This window comes from Talpa europaea (genome assembly GCF_964194135.1).
Source record: "Talpa europaea genome assembly, chromosome: 4".
In the NCBI taxonomy this organism is placed as follows: domain Eukaryota; kingdom Metazoa; phylum Chordata; class Mammalia; order Eulipotyphla; family Talpidae; genus Talpa; species Talpa europaea.
Window position 1 is genome coordinate 68,193 of NC_140070.1, and position 18,595 is coordinate 86,787.

Consider the following 18,595-nt stretch of genomic DNA (forward strand, 5'->3'; position numbering starts at 1 on the left):
GGGTGAGGGGCCGCCCACCCAGCAAGGCCCTGCCCAGGGTCCGAGGCCTCTCCGTGACCCTCGCAGACCTGGGCTGGCCAGACTGCCCTCTGACCAGGCCGCCCGTGGGCCGGACACGGCACAGCGCGAGGCCTCACTCCCATGCCAGCTGGGCAGCTGTGGCCAGATGCAGATGGTGGGGCCTGGAGCAGGGCACCCCACAGAGGGACCCCAGCCCGGAGAGAGAGTGGCCAACCCCGCTGCCTCCAGCAGACCCCCCAGCCCCAGCAGCAGATGTGCGAAGCAACCAGGCCCAGGGTGGCCCGCCTGCCCCTCGGAGCCCGCTGCATCCCCATGGGCGACCCGGAAGGAGGAACAGGGTCCGGGGTGGCCACCCCGCAAAGTGCTGCAGGCATGCAGGGAGACGAAGGCCAGCCAGGCCACCAGCACTTGCCACCCAGGGTGCCCCCAAACCAAGCTGGCATCACTTATAGCTCCTCAGGGAAGGGGGGGCCGTCCGGAGGGCAGGGTCCCGGCACCAGCGGCCGCACTCCCCACCCAGGCCGGCCCATGCTGCCTGGGGACACGTCCACCTCCAGCGAGGGCGTGGGGGGGCCACCGTGGCCTCGCACCTGCCAGGCTGAGGGCGGCACCAGCAGGGCAGGGTCTGGGGCCAAGCCTAGCCCAGAGCAGCCCGCCCTGCAGCCAGCCAGGGGCCTCCTAGGTGCCAGGTGACTCCACAGTGCGCCTTCGGCCTGAGCCAAGGGCTCCCCCGACAGGCCCCGGTGCCGGCGTGGTTTCAGGTGCCCACCGAGCCGGCACCTCACTGCCATCCCCCGCCAGCCGGAGACAGGGCTGCTGGTTGCCCAAGGCCCCCCATCCCGACACCACTGCGCTCCCCTCAGCTCGGTGACCGCCAGCGCCTGAGGCCTTGACAGGCCAGGCCACTGCTCACAGGCGAAGTGCTTGGGAGTACACGGGGCCCAGCCCTCAGGACAGCTGCACCCCAGCACACCCCACGCCCGCCCCCGCCGGCCCCACCTACAGGCAGGGGAGCGAGCCCAGCAGGACCGCTGCCCTGAGACCAGGTGGGCAGCGAGGGGGCTGCGCCCGGAGCTGGCCTCATTTCATTTCCCACCTCCTCCCCGAAGTCCGTTTCCACGGTCGTGGTCAGCCGGGCCCTGGGCTGAGATGCTGGCCCCCGCAGCCCCCCGGCGACGGACGGCAAGAAACGACCGCACAGGCAACGCAGCCTCATCTCCGCGAAGGAGTCTCTCCTGATCCCTGCGGCTTGAGATGCGCCGCCGTCGCTGAGGCCCGAGTCGCCTGTGTCCGCCGGGTGCCTTGGGCTGCCCTCTATGGACGAGGCCTCCGCACGGCCCGGGGACCCGCCTGATCGCTGAGCTGCTTTGGCTGAGACTGTCACGTGAGGCTGAACCTGTTTCAGTGCCTTCTGTCCGGAGGTGTGAACGCCCCGCTGCCCAGCACCCCTGTTCAGGCTCCCGCCCTCTCCACGGTGGGCTGGGCACCCCGTGAGAGTCGGAGCCCTGTGCCCACCACTCTCCTCTGCACCCCTCCGCTGCCTGTCCTCACCTGCCCTTGCCGGCCCGTGCGCCGCGGCGGGAGCGGGCGTCGAGATGGGGGTCTCCCGAGGGCCGTGTCTAGGTTGTCTTGGCTGTTGTAGGTCCCTTCAATTCCCATGCGGCCTTTGGGACGCACCAGAGACTGTGCCAGGCCACAGCTCCACCCTACAGAGAAGGTCCCTGCGGGCCGCCGGGCAGCCCTGGGCCCCTGCACATGCACTCCCCCTTCTGTCCCTCCTGAGGCCCCTGTGAGGACCCCTGTCTTCACCTCAAATGAGGTCGCTCAGGCTAGCGCACAGGCAGAGGCCAGCCCTGGCCTTGTGGCCCGGTCCCCAGCGCTGCCGTGCCTGAGGGCGTCCTGGACACGAGGCCGTGGACATGCAAATAGGCCTCGGAGCTTCTTCCGCCCCAACCAGATTCATCCCCTTTCTCCTTGTCTCTCAAGGAGAGACACCTGCTTGCCTCATCCTCTGCTCAGATGTCCAGAATTCCTGCCAAGCAGCAGCGGCCCGGGGACGCTGGTGCCAGCAGGCACCGGGCACCAGGGGCCGCAGATTCGTTCAGTCAAGGGTCCTGTGCTCCTGGCTGTGTGCCCCTGGATGCCCCGTGTGCGCGTGAACGCTGCCTGCCTGCACTGGCTCGTGTGCCTCGCGTGTGCCTGCGCTCGGTGGCCCCCTGGGCGGCCCAGGAGAGGCCTTCCCAAGCCCTTTGGACTTTCTCCGTGAGGCTGATTTTTTTTTTTCTTAAAACTCAGTACAAATTCCCTTTATGTTAGAAACGTTAATTCTTGGTCACAGGTGCAGCGAATACTTTCCCAATTTTTCATTTTAAAAATCTGAACACAGCTTCTAGGTCTGGATGGCTCGGGAGGCCTCTCCACATGGTCCCCTGCACTGCCTGGGCAGCCCGGGGTCAGCTCCGCTACCGTCACTGCCCGCCCGGGACGGCCAGGAGGTGAAGGGCCAGGGCTGTGCTGGCTCCAGGCACCGCCCTGCGTGACTGCTCTGGGTCCCTGGTCCAGTGCACCTTCACAACGACTGTCGGGGCCACTTAGCAGGTGGGCGGTGTAAGTGGCTACGGGGAACTTACTCATCCCAGCCAGTGTGTATCTCTGAGTCAAACCTGGGAGGACGGTCCCTCAGCACAGGCCAGCGGGGGCTCACCTGCACGGCGTGGGTGTCGGCGCTGATCACAGACACCTGGCCCCCTGAGGCAGCCCACAGCATGTCCTCCGCCACCAGCAGGCCTCGGACCGGCAGCACGCCCAGCTTGACCACCTTCTGAGGCTCTGAGGCCCAGGACCCATCTGGAGAGAAAGCACTTCTTTCAAGGAAAACCTCACAGGGTCAGAGCAGCACCTGCAGGCATGGAGACCGCCAGGCCCCCTGCCGCGCTCCTGCTCCAGATGGAGTGAGCAGCACTGGGGGACGGCTGGCAGGCGGGCGGCGGGGGACCCTCACCTTCTGCTTTGGCATAGACCGCGACCGTGCCGTCCACCAGGCCTGCGTATAGCCGCTGCGGGGTGCCCGCCAGGCTCAGGACCGAGGCCTTGTCCGGGGTGAAGAAGTGCTGCAGCCTCACCTTCTTGGCACCTTGGCTGCTCTTGTAGACAGAGATGCTTCCAAGCAAGAAGGAGCATGAGCACACACTTGCCCCTGGGCTCCAGGCCCCGCCCCTGGCCGCAGCCCCGCCCCACCCCCTCAGCTCCTGCGGGGACTGAGGTGACATCACCCGTGATCGATCACCTTCTTTAATTTGCTTTCTCTTTGTCACCAAGAACGCCTTGTATTTTCAAGAATTTTATTTAGAGCTGGTCATTTAAGTAAACTTATTTTGAAATAAATCAATTCTGAGTCATCAAAAATTCAACTCTGCCTGTAGACCCCGTAGCCCGAGAGGAGCCGGGCGAGGCCCTCTGACCCTTGGCTGGCACATGATGCCCAGAGCAAGCTCCACCGTGACCAGCGGGCCAGGAGGGCCCCTGTGATCTGGGCTGGACTGCAGGCCCCGGGGCCGGCTCCCTCACTCCTCCCGCCCACCCTTGGGTGCGCCCGGGCGGGGGCACCTACCTGCCCTCCTCAGTGCCCAGGCAGATGGTGGGCACAGCGGAGGCCCTGGCGGCGGGGCCCTCAGGGTGGGCGCGAAGCGCGCCCCTGGGCGGGATGTAGGCCATGCACAGGACCCGGGACTCCACGTTGAAGCACTCGATGACCTTGGGGCTGGTGTCCTGGAAGGACACGATGGCAATCTGCCCCATCTGGCTGGCGCAGCTCCCGATCTGGGGGGCAGAGGGCAGGAGTCAGCGTGGATGCCTGACGGGCAGGCCGCAGGCGCCAGCCTGGCCCTGCCCACCCCGGTGACGCCCTGTTCCGACAACAGCCCCCCACTTGCAGCATCTCGCGGCGGCTCTGGCCCTCAGCAGCCACCTAACGCGGGCAGAACCGCCGGAGCGGGGGCAGCGTGGGTGGGCAGCGGCCCAGCAGGGATGACCCCGCGCTGGCCAGCCACTACGAGGCCCTGCTGCTCACGCCGCCTTCACACAGCCACTCCGGGCTGAATCGGCTGTTGCTGAGCGGGAATGAGGCAGGACGAGCTGCAGGAGCCCTCCTGAGGGAGGACCTGCCCCCGCCGGACGCTGACCCCAGGCTCCCCGCTGCAGCCCTTCCGAGCCACCAGCAAGCCCCGCCTTGCGCTCCCGGGGCGAGGACAGCAGTCGCCGGAGGAGTGGGGCGCCCTGGGCCGGCCCCCGGGGGGTTGTCTTTAGTGCGGGGTCTGGAGCAGGCCGGGCCGGCGCCGAGGCGGGCAGGGGCGCGAGGGGCCCGCGGGCGAGTCCCGGCCTTTCCCGCGGGACCATCGCCCCGACAGCCGGGCGCACGCGGCCCCCGCGAGCACGTGGGCGGGCCAGAGACGCCGTTCACCCCACGGACGGAACCTCGAGGCTGAGCTACTTTCAGCCTGAATTTAATCTGGAAAACTGGGGCAGGAGTGAAATGGCTTAATACGCGAGTCCGCGGATCCGGCCCAGAAGCATCAGGCACCGCATCCTGTCCGCGCACGCGCAGGACGGCAGCGGCCGCGCTCTCGGCCAGCCCCGCCACGCCCCTCCCGGCCCCGCCCACGCCCGCCCCGCCCACGCCCCGGCCCCGCCCACGCCCGCCCCGGCCCCGCCCACGCCCGCCCCGCCCGCCCGCCCGCCGGCCGCTCACCCACAGGAAGCCGCGCGCGCCGCCGCCGGGGCCCGCGTCCGGGAGCCCCTCGCCCAGCGCGGGCTCGGGGTTGTAGGCCGCGCACTCGATCTGCAGCGGACAAAGCCAGCGCCGCGGTTAGCCGGGGGCGGCCGCGAGCTTCCCGGGCCAGCGCGCGCTCCCGCCCCGGTCCGGCCTGGGCAGCCGCGGGGCAGGGCGGGTCGGCCGGGCCGAGGAGCCCGGGCCGCAGGGCAGCCGCGAGGGCGCTGGTCGCCCAGTCACGGGCAGCCCGGGGAGGGGCGGCAGGACCGGGAGCCCGCCCCGGGGGGGGGGGGGGCGCAGGCTGCTCCGGGCGGGCAGGCGGGAGCGGGGGGGGGGGGGGGGGGGGTGGGGGCGCAGGCTGCTCCGGGCGGGCAGGCGGGAGCAGGGGGGGGGGGGGGGGCGCAGGCTGCTCCGGGCGGGCAGGCGGGAGCAGGGGGGGGGCTAGCAAGCAGCTGCCGCCCCGGGACGCTCGTCACCTTGAACTCCTGCTGCTTGGCCACGGCCACCGGCACGCGGCCCAGCAGGAGCGGGTGCCTTTCCTTCCGGATCTGGTTGCCCTCGTCCTCCACGCAGAACCAGCCCATGTGGTTGTCCTCCTCTGCGGACACCCGGCCGGTGAGCAGGCAGGGCCGCCTGCCCAGCCCCTGCCAGGCCTCCCTGCACGCCCGCTCCCCTCTCCAGACTCCCGCCTCCGTGCCCAGCCACGGAGGGCCCGCTCCTGAGCGTGCCCGGATGCCGGAGGCCAGGCCTTGCTGCAGGGGCAGCGCTCCCCACGGAGCTGCCTGGGTCGAGCCCGCAGCACCAGCAGCCCTTGCCGAGAGCGGCCGCCCGTCGTGTGGGGCTGGGGCCTTGACTGGCTCCCCCAGGAGATCCCGGGGAGCAGGGAGCTGCCTCTGCCCCACCCCGACAGGACCAGGGCACTGCCAAGGGAGCAGCCCCCGCCAGCACGTGCAGAGTGTGTGAGCAAGGGCCCCACACACGTGCCCCCGCCCCATGCACACCCACACGCGTGCATGCCCACACCCACACACCCTCCCATGTCACCACGGTAGGCCACGCACACGTGACCACGTTACATGGGAACCTGTACCCTCATGGCCACCAGCCCCCCACTCCCGACCTGCACCCACATGGCTGCCAGCTTGCCAGCTCCCCCTTGTGCACAAGCAGGCTGGACGGGCAGGGCGCCCAGGTCACAGCTGCGCCTCTGCCCCCGACTCTGCGGATCTCTGGGGCCCCGGAACCACCCGGCTGTCATCCCACAGCAGTGGGGTCGGGGCAGCCGCATGGGCCCGCAGGTGCAGCCCCAGCCTCGGCGACAGGCAGCTCCCTTGCAGGCCCAGATGCGTCCCAGTGACAACTGCACCTCCTCACGCTCGCCCCACGTGGAGATGAGCCCCCACAGGGCAGCCGACCAGGCCCGCCCGGGCCACCTCGCCCGCAAGGGCCAGTGTGGCTTCTCACCCAGGCCCAGCTTGGCCATGTGCAGGTCGTGGACCCAGGACTCCTTGATGGCCGGGGTGGACGTGCTGAACACGGCGGTGAAGAAGGTCGGCCGCCCCGACCTGCAGGGAGCAGAGGGCATGGTTCACCCTGCAGCCACCCCGGTGGGAGGCAGCACCACCCGCGGCCTCCCCCACGCACCTGTCCTGCTTGCCCGGGAGCTGCAGCTGGATGCGGCAGCAGTCAGCTGCACGGATATCTTCCTCCTTCTGCAGGATGAGCCTCTGCAGGCCTGATGCCCAGTCCTGTGCCACCGACGGGTTCAGGTTCTGCCGGGAAACATGGTGGCCGCGGGCCAGTCAGGCAGGACCACAGGGGTGGGAGGCCATGTCCCTGGGTGGTGAGGGTGGGGGACACAGCGCTCAGTGGCCAGGCCAAGCCAGGACACCACAAGCGCCAGACTGGACACGGGTCTGAGGAGAACGGAGGGATGCAGCCCAGGAGGCCCGGCCGCCCAGGAGCCAGACCCGCCCTGAGGGAGGGGGCGCAGTGGGGCCTGAGGGTACATGCACGCGCACACGCAGTCACGCACACACTCCGCGGCGGGCTTGCTCACCTGGTAGTCGCCCCGGAGGGTCCCGACCAGCTGGGCAACACGCCCAACCACTCCCAGGTCATGCAGCAGGTCCTGCAGGTCCCGGTGCAGCCGGTCCGGGCCCAGATACATGCCACCTGCAGGGGCACTGAGCATGAGAGTCCCCCACGGCGGGCTGGCGGGGGGTCAGTGGCTGGCCGGGTCTGGATGCCCGACACGGACGGGTTGTCAGCACTTTCGTGTCCTGTGTCCTCCCCTGAGTCACACTCGGGACACACAGCCCTCACGCTGCCCACCAGACCTGGCCATGTGTGCCCTCACGCACCACCCGCCTGCCGTAGCCTCGCCAGCCTCCCCTGGCCCTGCTCACGGGCCACGGGGGGGTGGGGGAGGGCATGAGGTGGGCCAGGGGACACGGGGGCGCAGGCAAGGGCCATGTCCTCAGGCTGGCTGTACCTACAGGCCGTCCGCCACGCACAGAGAGGGGCCCTGGCGATGCCCCTCCCCCACAACTTCCTCTGTGCCAGGAGTCCCCGCTCCCTGACTGGGGGACCCTGCTCTCTCCGGGACCAGGGAGAGCTGCAAAGGCCCGGAGTCCTCCTGGCAGCGGGCGGTGTCCCTGGGCCCGCACAGCACTGGGGCAGGTGCCAGGCTGGCGCAGGCCGAGGGAAGGAGCTCTCAAGACGCCCAAGTGGGATGCTAACAAGCCACATCAATTTGAAAACAACCCCCTGTGTCCCTCTGGGACAGCTGAGGGGCCTGCAGGTCACCCGGAGTCCAGTATAGAGCGGGCGATTCCCATCGGGACAGGCGCAGAACTGCTGAGCAGCAGAGCAGATGGGCTCCAAGCGCACGGGAGCACCAGGCGGCTCTGGAGGCTCGCGGCCGTCAGACCGGAGAGTGAAGCTGCCCCTTGGGGCACCCTCAGGGCCCTCGCCCTTGTCCTTGACGCCGTGACTTAGCGACAACGTCGCTGACGCTAGACACAGGCTCGCCTGAAACACGGCTGCTGGGACTTGCACCCCAAGCCTCCCCACACGCCGGCGGCGCCCGGAGAATGGGCAGCCCGGCCAGGATCCACGCAGAACTTCACGGCGGCCACGGTGTGAACCCCACAGTGGAGCCCCGGCTCCTCGTGATGTCCACCACAGGCACCCCTCCCCTCAGACACGGGACACTGGAGCAGCAGCTCAGCCCTCCAGCAGGTAGCAGAGCTGAGCCTGCAGGTCAGGGGACAAGCGCAGGACAGGGCGCCCCGCCCTTGCTGCCAGCCCCGAACCCATCCCAAAGACAGCCACGTGGGGGGCCAGCACCCCGGGGCGCGCAGCAGCCAGCACCGGCTGCCCCCCAGCATGTCGTCCGCCGCCACCCTCCCCAGGACGCCAGCCATGCCACACGTGCCCAGCACCGGACAGGGCCACTTACTAGACTTGCCGTTGGCACATGTGGCCAGGCTCTCTGGAGGGGGCCCTGGGGGGCATCGGCCACCCTCTGCCCCGCTGCTGCCGTACTCAATCACGTCCACGGGTCCAAGTGGGACGCTCCACTTTAACAGGTACCGCTGGCTAGGGGTCACCCCGGTGCTGCTGTCGTGGGGGGCACTGAAGAAACAGAGGGCAGGTAGGGCAGAGGCCAGGGGTGCCCACCCAGCCTGTTGGTCCCTGGCCTGAGTGAGAGACAGAGGTCCCCCAGGTGGCGGGGCCCCGGGGGCGGGCAGCTTTGCCCGCAGACTTGGGTGGCCAGGGCTCCTCAGCTCTGGCCACAGTGTAGCCGCCTCAGGGGTTGAGAGCACCCCGTGGGGTTGCCCCAGTCACCGGGAAGCTCGGGGCAACGTGCCCCATGACAGCAGTGCCCAGCCCGCCCACTGGCGACAGTCAGCCGGCTCGTCCTCAAGAGGCTCGGGGAGCCCCCGGGACTGGGGCTGCAGCCCCTTCAGCCTCTAGTCCACGCCCAGGTCAGCACTGGGGGTGGGGATGGCCCAGGCTGGGGACGTCCCGAGGAAAGAAAACGCTCCTGGTACCCCACAGGGGCTGGGGTGAGACGTCCCCAGGGCCCGGGGCTATTCTCACGTGTCATCAGCCACCCCCAGTGTCCCGGGGTCCCCCTGGAAACAGGCCAGAGTGTGGGGCGCCCAGTTAGCCCAGAGATAACTTTCATTCAAGTCGGCAAAGGGTCGCATCCACCCGCTCGAGAGCCGCCCCCGAGCGCTCTCAGGGAGCAGGTGTGCGGGCGCCTGTGCCCGGCTGCCCAGGGGGCGGGGAGGCCGTGGCCACAGCAAGCCCGGCCTTAGGCAGGGCAGCGCCCGTACAGAGGGGTCGGGGCCTGGCTGCCAGCGGGGAGGACCAGGCGCAGGGGCCCGGGCCGAGGCCCGGCTGGCGTCCTCGCGGTCACTGTACTTGCGCTGGCCCCGCTTTACGGACGGGCCCAGGCCGGCAGGGACAGGCCTAGGAGCCGCGGGGGGAGGGGCTGTGCCCCGCTCTGCACGGGGAGACGGGGGGACGGGGGACCGCTGCACAGGTCTCCCTCGGCGCCAGCCCCGCCGCCGGAGGGCTCACAGCCGCCCTGGGGAGTCCGGGAGGCGGTGCGGGGGTGCCCGGCCCTCCCGAGAACGCGCCTGGCGCGCGGGGCTCTGCGGGTTCGCGGACAGCCCGGGGAGCCCAGCGCCACCCGGGGCCCGACCCGGCTGGGCCGCCAGCGCCGCCTCGGCCTCCCAGGGGGCGCGCGCGAAGCCGGCGTGGCGGGCCGGGCCGGGCCGGGGCGGGCCGGGGCGGGAGGACAGGGCGGGAGCTGCGGGCGGGCCCGGAGGCGCGGGCCGGGGCGGGAGGCCTGGGCGGGCCGGGCCGGGCGTACCGCGGGCTGACGGCGGCGCAGAGCAGCATGTCGCTGAGCAGGAACAGCCGGCGCGGCTTGGTCTTGGCCACCTCCCCGCGGTCGCCGAGCGCGGTCTCCAGCACGTCGTCGCAGCGCACCAGGCGGCGGTCCCCGCGGCTGAGCACCTGCGGGCCACGGAGGGAGGCTGGACGCGTCGGGCGGCGCCCCCGGGAGGGCGGGGGGGCGGCAGGGGCGGGGCCGCCGGCCTCGGGGCGCTCCTGGGCGTCTCCCCGGCCTGGCGCCGCGTGGGGGGCGCCCAGACGGCGCGGGGCCGGCACCGGGGCCGGCACCGGGGCCGGCACCGGGCAGGCCCGGCAGAAGCGCCGCGTCCTTTCCAAGGCCACCCCGGCCCGCCCCAGCAGCCCTGCGGGAGCGAGGGGCTCTGCGCACCGGGGGTCGGGGACCAGCGCCCACCTCCTTGGCCCCGGCGGCCTAAATGCGCCAAGTCCCGCAGCCGCCCCAGGGGCGGCACCAGCAGACGGCGGGCGGGTGTCACCTGCGACCGCTCAGCTCTCCTGAGAACAGCCTCAGAGACACAGGGCAGCCCGGGCACCAGGCGGCTGCGGGAACCCCTGCACAGGCAGCCGCACCCCAAGGGTGGGCGCAGCAAGCCCAGACCTGGACGCCGGCAAGAACAGCCCTGGCTCCTGCTGCCACAGCGAGAGGGGCGGGGGCGCTGCCTTCTGACAGCGAAATCAAGCCGCGGGGCGCCCTGACCTTCCGGGGAGCCCTGCGCACACGTGGGGTGGCGAGGTCCGACCCACCGGCAGAGGCGGCTCACCAGCGTGGCCCGGGGCACAGCATCAGGCGGGCGGCCCCGGCGAGGGGCTTTCTACGGAGCAGGGAGACACACAGAGGGCCAGCCAGACAGCGCCAGCACCCCAAAACCTGACTGCAGGGCTGGGGCTCCCAAAGGGCTGGGGAGCAGGGAGATGGGCAGTGCGGAGGATGATGTGGCCTTGGTGGGGCGCTGACGTGCCTCTCAAGGGTGTGAACCGCGCCCCTAAACCATAAATGGGGCCATCAAACGTTGCCTCATTCAAACGATAAAAATAACAAAATGCCGTAAGCCGGGGGACACCACTGTCTCCGGACATTGGGGGCAGGCGGGGCTGCGGCCGCCCACCTTGTTCAGGTAGCGCTCGTTGATGGCCTTGGCCAGGTGCCTGATCTCGCAGAGCTGGTCCGCCTCCCTCTTCCTCTCGTTGAGCTTCTCGGCCAGCGTGCCCAGCTCGGTCAGCGCCATCTGCAGGGGCAGCCTGTCGGGGTGGCCCCGGGGCGTGTGCTTCAGCATGTCCTTTCAGAGAGACGGGCAGTGGGCGGCGCGTGGGGCTGGAGCCCCAAAGCAGGTGCGTCCGTGACCGTGGACCCTTCCCAGGCCCCAGGGTGCTGCGCAGCCCCCTGCGGGAACCGTGGCAGGCACGCCGGGCCCCGCGCCACTCGGCTGCTCCCTTTGCAAAGTCAAGCCCCAGTATTCCCCGGCCTCGCTGTGGGGAGCACACCTTCCCAGGGAAGCCGGAGCCCCCAGAGCGCCTGCCCCCTACACCATGGGGACAGCGATCATCACCCCGGCAAGGGAGGCGCCCGCCTCTGAGGGGTGGGCGAGGGCAAAGGGACCTCCAAGGGGCTCCTGCAGCGCCCCCTCTGCCCGCTGCAGAGCCATGGCCTCCACCACAGGCTGGAAGGCCAGAAAGGTACTCCTGCAAGTTGCTGGGCCTGAGGATGGGCTGCAGACCCCCAACTTTGCAGCCGAGTTCCAGAGAAGCATGGGTGTCGGGGCCCCCAAGCCTGACTGGTGTCCAAGGTGGGGCCACCTGTGCCCTGTGGGCCCAAGCCTGAACCGCAGGTGAGGTCAGAGCCAACCGGACGGTGGAACAGCCGGCAGACCCCCGGGGCTGACCTGCAGCAACAGGATGAACTGCGGGAACCGCTGGATGGGCTTGGTCATCAGGCTGTAGAGTGTGGTCCGGTCAGGACTGGCCTCCTGGCACTGCTGAGAGAAGGTTCCAGACCACTGCACCGCAGACGCCACACGGAGGGAGGAAGGAGCCCCTGCCCCAGCCCCTCACTGCCTGCCCGCCAGGTACACCGTCCCTCCTGAGTCAGTATCTCCTATTTGTGATCCCCGCTTCACAGAGACACTGACCAGCTGTGTCCACTTAGGGGTCAGCGTCACCCTCTGGGGCCAGGGTGCTGAGACCTCTCCATGGAGCAGGTGCAGCTGCCAAACCCACTCAGCCCCAGGCTGGGCCCACCCCCACCAGCCGCACCCCACGGGCCAGCCAGGGAACGGGGGCACTGATGGGTCCAGCATGCCTTGGTGTCTCCTGCAGAGGCTTGGGCAGAAGGCAGGGGGCTCCTGAGCAGCCAGGTCACCCCGAGGGGCCAGTGTCCAGCTCTGGCCAGAGGAGGGAGGTGACAGGCTCTCTTCCCGGCTGCCTGGCTGGACTGAGGATGGGCTCAGGCGGGCAGCCCTGTCTCCCAGGACCACCAGCAGCGATGGGACCCTCCTCCAGAGGGGAACTGACCACAACTCGGGCCCCTCCCCCAGAGCCCCCGCCTGCCCTCTCCAAACGGATGCCAAGTCCCCCGCCACCCTGGGCAGCAGGAACCGGTCTCACAAGGGAGGGGCAAGTGGGGATGGCCCCCGCGGATCACACTGTGCCCCGAGAACATGTCCCGGCTCTTCACAAGCAGAAGCTGCAGTGACAGGGGCCAGCGGGAGCCTCCCACAACGTTCCACGGTCAGTCTATCAGAGGTTTCAGTGTGGCTGCCGTGTGGCCAGCTCTCCTGCCCACTCACAGCAGCGCCAGACCCTGCCCCCAGCTGACCATTCCCAGGCCCCGGAGCGGCCACCCCCATCGACCCCTGCAGTCAGTGTCCCTCCCAACTGCTGCCCTGCAGTGCCCAGCCAGCAGGGCCGCAGCCCACGGGGCAGAGGGGCAATGGCAAGATCCACCGCCGAGCTTGCGGCAGGTCACCAGTGAGCGGGCGGCGGGCGCGTGCTCACCTTCAGGAACTCCAGGAAGGCGGGCTTGGCCACGCAGGCGCGCTTGAGGACAGTCACTGCCGAGCCGAAGTTGTTGACGTACTCGCTGTAGGCGTCCAGCACCATGGACTTGGAGAACTGCGAGGCGGGCGGCGTGAGCACGCTCCCCGCTGCCCCACGCGGCTGCCTGGCTCAGCACACGCCTCACGGGGAGGGGCCGCTGCTTCCTCTTCAAGGAAACCATTAGGGACCGGGAGGGCCGGCTGGCCCACTGGGCCCGTCCTGCTCGGCCAGCGCTGGCTCGTCCCCAGGGAGACACAAGCTGACCTCACAGGCATCGGCCCCAAGGGCCGGCGCTGGGGCGGCCTCCAGGCCACGGCCACGCACCCGCTTCCTCCGGACCCCTGTGCACGGTGGGTGGCCAAGGGCGCCCCGGGAGCCCCCGTGTCCTTGAGACGACTTCAAGAGGCGGGAGCGCCCGCCAGCCGCGGCTCTCAGCAGCGGAGCCCTCTGTCCCCACCCCAGACACGGGCGCCCTAGTGCACAGTTCTCCACACACCGAGCTCCTGCCTAAGAAACGTCCCCAGGTGAAGCGCTTCACTGAGAAGGCGACGCCGGGGTCAAGTCCACACGTAGTCGGGGAGTGGAGCAGAAAGGGGAGTGTGGCCCCGGAAGGGGCCCCACAGCGCCCCAGCGAGAGGCCCACGTCGCGCTCCCCACCCTCAGCCACCCTCAGCCACAGGAGGGTCATGCGGGGAGGAGTGGACCCCATGGCAGAGGCCGGCGCGGTCTGTCCTGCCTCCCAGCCGGCCGGCAAAGTGGGGGCCGCAGCAGGCTCCAGGACTCTGGCCATGGCGGACAGACCAGAAGCCGTGTGCGGGGCCGGCACTGCCCGCCCCCAGCGCCACACCAGAGCTCCTACGGCCACCTAGGGTGCACCCAAGGGACCTGCGGGGACAGCTGTCCCTCCCGAAGCCGGGACGCCCAGGCGGGGGGCAGCCCCCCGACACCGGCCCAGGCGCGGCCCTGTGCACATTACCGAAGCCACGAAGACGTCGCCGATCGTCTCCACGGAGTCCCACTCGGCCACGCGGCTGGCCAGCGCCATCTGGAACAGGCGGTGGCACTGCAGCACCTCCCGGACCCGGTGGAACACGGTCCGCAGCTTCCGCTCGCTCAGCAGCTTGGGCTCCATCTCGGACAGTGGCCGCTCGTACTGCTGCGGGGGCAGGCGGTGAGCGCGGGGCCCGGCCTGGCCAGACACACCCAGGCCCGGGTGCCCGGCTCCTCCCCGCCCAGCAACCAGGGCAGGGCAGGCGGGCAACAGCCAGGTGGCAGCAGCCAGGCACCTCCAGGATCCGCTGCAGGGCGTCCACGTAGCTCCTCTCACTGTCCACCACCGAGGCCAGGATGCACCTCCGCACCACCTACAGGCAGCGGCTGTCAGGCAGGCCCCGAGCTGGGGTTGCCGCCAGAGCCCTATGGGTGCCGCCTGCCCCAAGGTGGCCGGTACAGGACCCTCGGGGTCTCTGGACCGTCCGCACAGGCACGTCAGCCCAGCTGCGCGACAGCCAGACCCGTGCTCCCGCAGCCCACGCCGGGCGGCCGGCCCCAACCACGAGCGGGAGGACACACTGGCTCTTGAGACCACGGCACAAGCGCGTCCTCGCTCCAAAGGCAGACGGCTGCCTGCCTGGGCCCACTGCAAGCCCCTGGCGCTTTCTCCCCGTCGCCCCGGGGACGAGGTGGCCAAAGCCCAGCACCACCACCTGATGGACACGTGGACAGGATGCCAGGGGCAGGCCCGAGACTAAGGGTCTTCCCTTCCCGACAGGCCGCCCCGCCCTGTCCGCTCTTTACAAGTGCTTCCATGCCGCCAGCCGCCAGCAGGGCCTGGGCGTGCGGTGAGCCGATGCCAACACACGGCGTGGAAGCCGGACACCCTCAGGCTCCGGGGCTGCACGGCGCTGCCCTTTAGGTAGCCAAACCCCAAGGGGGTGGTGCCAGCAGGACAGCGCAGGCAGCCCCCCAGCACCCCCATGGGATTCCATACAGATGCAGCTCCCTGCAGCAGCGAGGGGGCCAAGGGCGGGTGTGGGGGGCAGCCCCAGTGCAGCAGCAGAGCCCAGCTGCGGGGCAGGGCGGGGACAGGGCGGGAACAGGGCAGCTGCACCCCCACTGCACAAGAAGCCAAGCCCCTGGCGGCTGAGGCAGGACCGGGTGCAGCCCGGCCCGCGATACGGAGCCACCCCAAGCAGAGGGTCCCTGGAGCTGCGCGCCCCGCCCCCTTGTTGCGGAGGCAGCCCCCGGCAAAGACGCCCACAGGGCTGCCAGCGCAGGGACCCCAGCGCCGGCCCACCGGGCCCCCGGCCCACCAGCGCCCACCTGCTGCTGAGACAGCCCCTCGGGCATGGGGGTGAGGACGGCGTCCGCGTGCCTGCAGTCCACCTCAATGAACACGCTCGGCTCCTCCTCTGGGCAGGACCTGTGGTCTGGAGGCAGGCCAGGCCGGTGACCGCGCGCTCCCAGCCAGCGAGGACGGCCTGGAGACCTCACAGACGCGGACAGCCCCAGGCCGCGGACATCCCCCCAAATCTGAAATGCCCAACATCTGAAGTGTAACTTCAGAAGGCAAAGGAGTCGGCATTAGAAACACATCTCAGCTCCTGCCCGCAGAGATCCAAGCGGGCCGGGGGCGAGCGGGGGGCGGGGGAGGGCACGCCTGGGGTGGGGACCGCCTGCGCTGCCTCCAGGGCCACAGTCCACCCTTAGGGTGATGCAACAGGACCAGGCCCTGCTCCCCCCGGAGGCGCCGGGCCCGCCCCACACAAAGGCTGTGCGTCGCCCCAGCTGGAGGCCGGAGCCCTTGAGGGCTGCGCGGGGCGTCCTCGGGCGCCCAGAGGATGGTGTTCTCACGGGGAGGAGCCGCGCGAGCGCCCCAGTGGACACCCCCACTGCCCAGCCCCGAGGGACGCCGGCACACACCTTGGGCGAGGAAGGACTTGGTGCGGATGAAGGAGCGGCCCCTCCGGACGGCGGCCCTGGTCCTCTGCAGCCCGTCCCTGGTGCCCTCCTTGGCGGCCTTGACCAGCCTCTGCACCTGCGGGGAGGGGCTGTGAGACGGGCCGGGGCCGCGCGGCTCCTGCGCTGTTTTAAAGGAAATGGGCTCACGCTCTGGCCGCATCACCCCTGCGCTCCAGAGCCCGTCTGTGCGGTCGGGGCGGCTGCCTGTGCCCTTCCTGAAGGCAGAAGGGGCCCCAGTGGACAGAGGGGCCGGGGCCCAGGCCTGCCCGGGGAAGCTGCCTCGCACCACGCACACCACACGCCAAGCCACGGCCGGCCAGGGCAGGCCAGCGCCCACGGAGAGCGGGCTGCAGCCCCAGGCACCCGGGGAGGCGGCATGGCCGCTGCGGGGCCACGGCCGGCTCGCTGGGCCCACGGGCCGGCCGGGCCTCCGCTGCCCACGCCGAGCCTTGCTCCACGCCTCCCAGACTCACGGTCCTCGCTCTCCAAGACCCAGCGTCCGCGCTCGGGCCCTGGGCTCCCCAGCCAAGGCCTGCGGGGATGGCGCAGCCCACAGCGGTGCCAAGCCCATCCCCTCACACCCCGGGTGCCTGGCCAGAGCCCCCTGTCCCTCACCCGGCCATCGGCGGTGGCCGTGGTGGGGCGGCCTGGCCTCACCTGCGTTCCTGCACCTGCTCTTCCCCCCACCCCGCTGGGTTCCCGAGGCGTCCACGAGACCCTGGGGACGAGCACGGCCGCCGGGGCCCCACCCCGCCCCCCCCGTGGGCGGCCACCCCGTCCAGCAGGCCAGACCTACGGGCCCTCTCACCCCGCCCCTGCCCCGAGCCCAAACAACCCCAGCCGGGTCTGCCCTGGGCCCCTCAGACCTGCCCTGGGCCCCCAGCTCCACCCCGGGGCCCCCAGCCCTGCCCAAGCCCCACACTTAGCCGCAGACCCCTATGAGCAACTACCTTCCCGCACTCGCCAAATCACACTTTCTCAACCCAAACCCAGACTGGCCGCGGTTCAGGGTCCCCTGAAGGGAAGATCAGAGATGGGGAACAGAGGGCCCTGGGGAAGCCTGTGGGGCGACGGGTCCTCAAAACCCCTACTAGAGCAAGGGGTCCCCGTGCCAGGGGCCACACGGCCTCCCCCTCTGGGCTTCCTGGCCCTGGGAGCCAGAGCAGCTGCACGCTGGGCGAAGTGGCCTGCGGCTGCCTGGGGGCAGCGGCCCGTGAGGACCTGGAGCAGGGCAGGGCGGCACAGAGACCCCCTGGGTGGGGCCCTCGGCACCAAACACAGAGCAGCTGGGGCGGAGGCCAGACTGGGCGGGGCACCTGGCAGTGTCCTCCTTAACCCGCTGCTGCCGGTGAGGCCTGCTCCCCACCTCCCGCCTCCCACCGGCTCCTGGAAACCAGGCGAGCCCAGGAGCCCGGGGTCTCCCGCTCTGGCGCGGGAGTCGAGGCTGAGAGAGCCTCTAGCGCGCACTTAGGGCCGCGAGCACCGGCCCAGGCCCCCGCGGCCTGGCTCTAGCGGTTCCGGCGACCCGGCGGGGGCTCTACCTTCAGGTCGTGCTTGTGCCTTAGCTGCTGCAGCTCTACGGCCCCCACCGCGCCGGCCACCAGGCGTCTCATCCTCCGCTCATAGCGCTCCTTTAGGCGGGCGAGGTCGCGGGCCAGCTACGGCAGAGACACGGGTCACCGCCCGCCCTGCCTGCCCCGCCGCCCAGGACAAGCACTTGGCACCACCTCGCCAGCCCCACGCCTGGGCTCAGCTGCTCCGCAGGCAGGACGTGGGTGGGGCGGGCCAGGGCTCCTAGCGGCCTCCTGCTGCGACGGGCATGACCCACCCCGCCCAGGACACTGTGCCCGCCCGCGCTCCGGCCGGCGGCCCCCACCGGCCCTTCTCGGGTGCTGAAGGCGCGCACCCAGCCCCCTGCCCCGGCCGAGGCAGAGGCTGCGACCCACAGCGGCGCTCGGCACAGCCCGGCTCCTCACCCACGCTGGGGCGCAGGCCGCCGTGCCTGCGCATCCCAGACACCCCCACGCCACTGGCCCCCCGGAGGCTGGCTGACAAGGCTGAGGGGCAGGCAGACGCCGGAGAGGCCCACCCTCCCAAGCCCCGGGCTCAGCGGCCAGACACCACAAGGCAGACCCAAGGAGCCCGGTGCGTGTCACCTGTGTCAGGGCACACGTGTGGGTCGGGAAGGAGATGCCAAGGACAGGACCGGAGCGGCCAGAGCGGCGCCCCCTCCGAAGGCCAGCACCCCCAACAGAGCGGGCCGCCCCCCAGCAGGGGCGACCTCTGTAGAGTGTCAGTCGGAGTCACCTTTGGCCCCCACACCGTGCCGGCCCAAGAGCCCCAGACTCGTGCACATGTCCACACGTACACACCCCCACCCGTGTGCACACCCACCCACGTGCCACATGTCTACACCCACACGCTTGTCCACACCCACATATGCATGTCCACACCCCCCAGGCTGCTGGTCAGTCGGCCCACTGTCCTGGGCTCACATTCTCTCTGCCCAGCAGACGGCACCTGCTTCCCCCCAAACCTGTCCCAAGGCTCAGAGGTTAAGGGAAGTTCTGAACTTGCAGAGCCACGGCCACTGCCGGGCTGGGCACCTACGTGCTTCTTGTGGCCGCTGCGCAGGAAGGTCCGGGGGGCGCCGCCCCTGCACTCGGGGTCGCTCTGCTCCTCGTAGCTCTCGAACTCGCTTGAGCTCCAGCCGCACTCGAGAGAGCTGTTCCCGCCCTCCTCTCCGTTCTCAACGTCGTCGTAGATCATCTCATCTGCAGGCACAAAGGCGAGGTGAGCCGGCCACGCGGGGCGCACGGGGCTGCAGTGGGGGCTCCACAGGGGGCCACCGCTGACCCCCCCCATCTGCCAGGGGCGCGGTGC

At 70.6% G+C, this 18,595-nt stretch overlaps 1 protein-coding gene across 1 annotated transcript in view; it reads right to left on the minus strand.

The window, feature by feature from the left end:
* The window catches only part of ARHGEF10 (Rho guanine nucleotide exchange factor 10), a gene marked incomplete at both ends in the record, with an annotated part of 43,511 nt that overhangs the window by 1,992 nt on the left and 22,924 nt on the right, over positions 1 to 18,595 (minus strand). Inside the window, 19 exons of the mRNA XM_084232116.1 lie at positions 2,726 to 2,868; positions 3,023 to 3,180; positions 3,632 to 3,840; positions 4,769 to 4,858; positions 5,266 to 5,387; positions 6,254 to 6,354; positions 6,434 to 6,561; positions 6,849 to 6,964; positions 8,253 to 8,428; positions 9,678 to 9,823; positions 10,825 to 10,995; positions 11,599 to 11,691; positions 12,710 to 12,826; positions 13,728 to 13,907; positions 14,038 to 14,115; positions 15,074 to 15,180; positions 15,674 to 15,788; positions 17,254 to 17,370; positions 18,323 to 18,486. Of these exons, the coding sequence (XP_084088242.1) occupies positions 2,726 to 2,868; positions 3,023 to 3,180; positions 3,632 to 3,840; positions 4,769 to 4,858; positions 5,266 to 5,387; positions 6,254 to 6,354; positions 6,434 to 6,561; positions 6,849 to 6,964; positions 8,253 to 8,428; positions 9,678 to 9,823; positions 10,825 to 10,995; positions 11,599 to 11,691; positions 12,710 to 12,826; positions 13,728 to 13,907; positions 14,038 to 14,115; positions 15,074 to 15,180; positions 15,674 to 15,788; positions 17,254 to 17,370; positions 18,323 to 18,486 (2,531 nt within the window). The remainder of the gene's footprint in view (positions 1 to 2,725; positions 2,869 to 3,022; positions 3,181 to 3,631; positions 3,841 to 4,768; positions 4,859 to 5,265; positions 5,388 to 6,253; positions 6,355 to 6,433; positions 6,562 to 6,848; positions 6,965 to 8,252; positions 8,429 to 9,677; positions 9,824 to 10,824; positions 10,996 to 11,598; positions 11,692 to 12,709; positions 12,827 to 13,727; positions 13,908 to 14,037; positions 14,116 to 15,073; positions 15,181 to 15,673; positions 15,789 to 17,253; positions 17,371 to 18,322; positions 18,487 to 18,595) is intronic.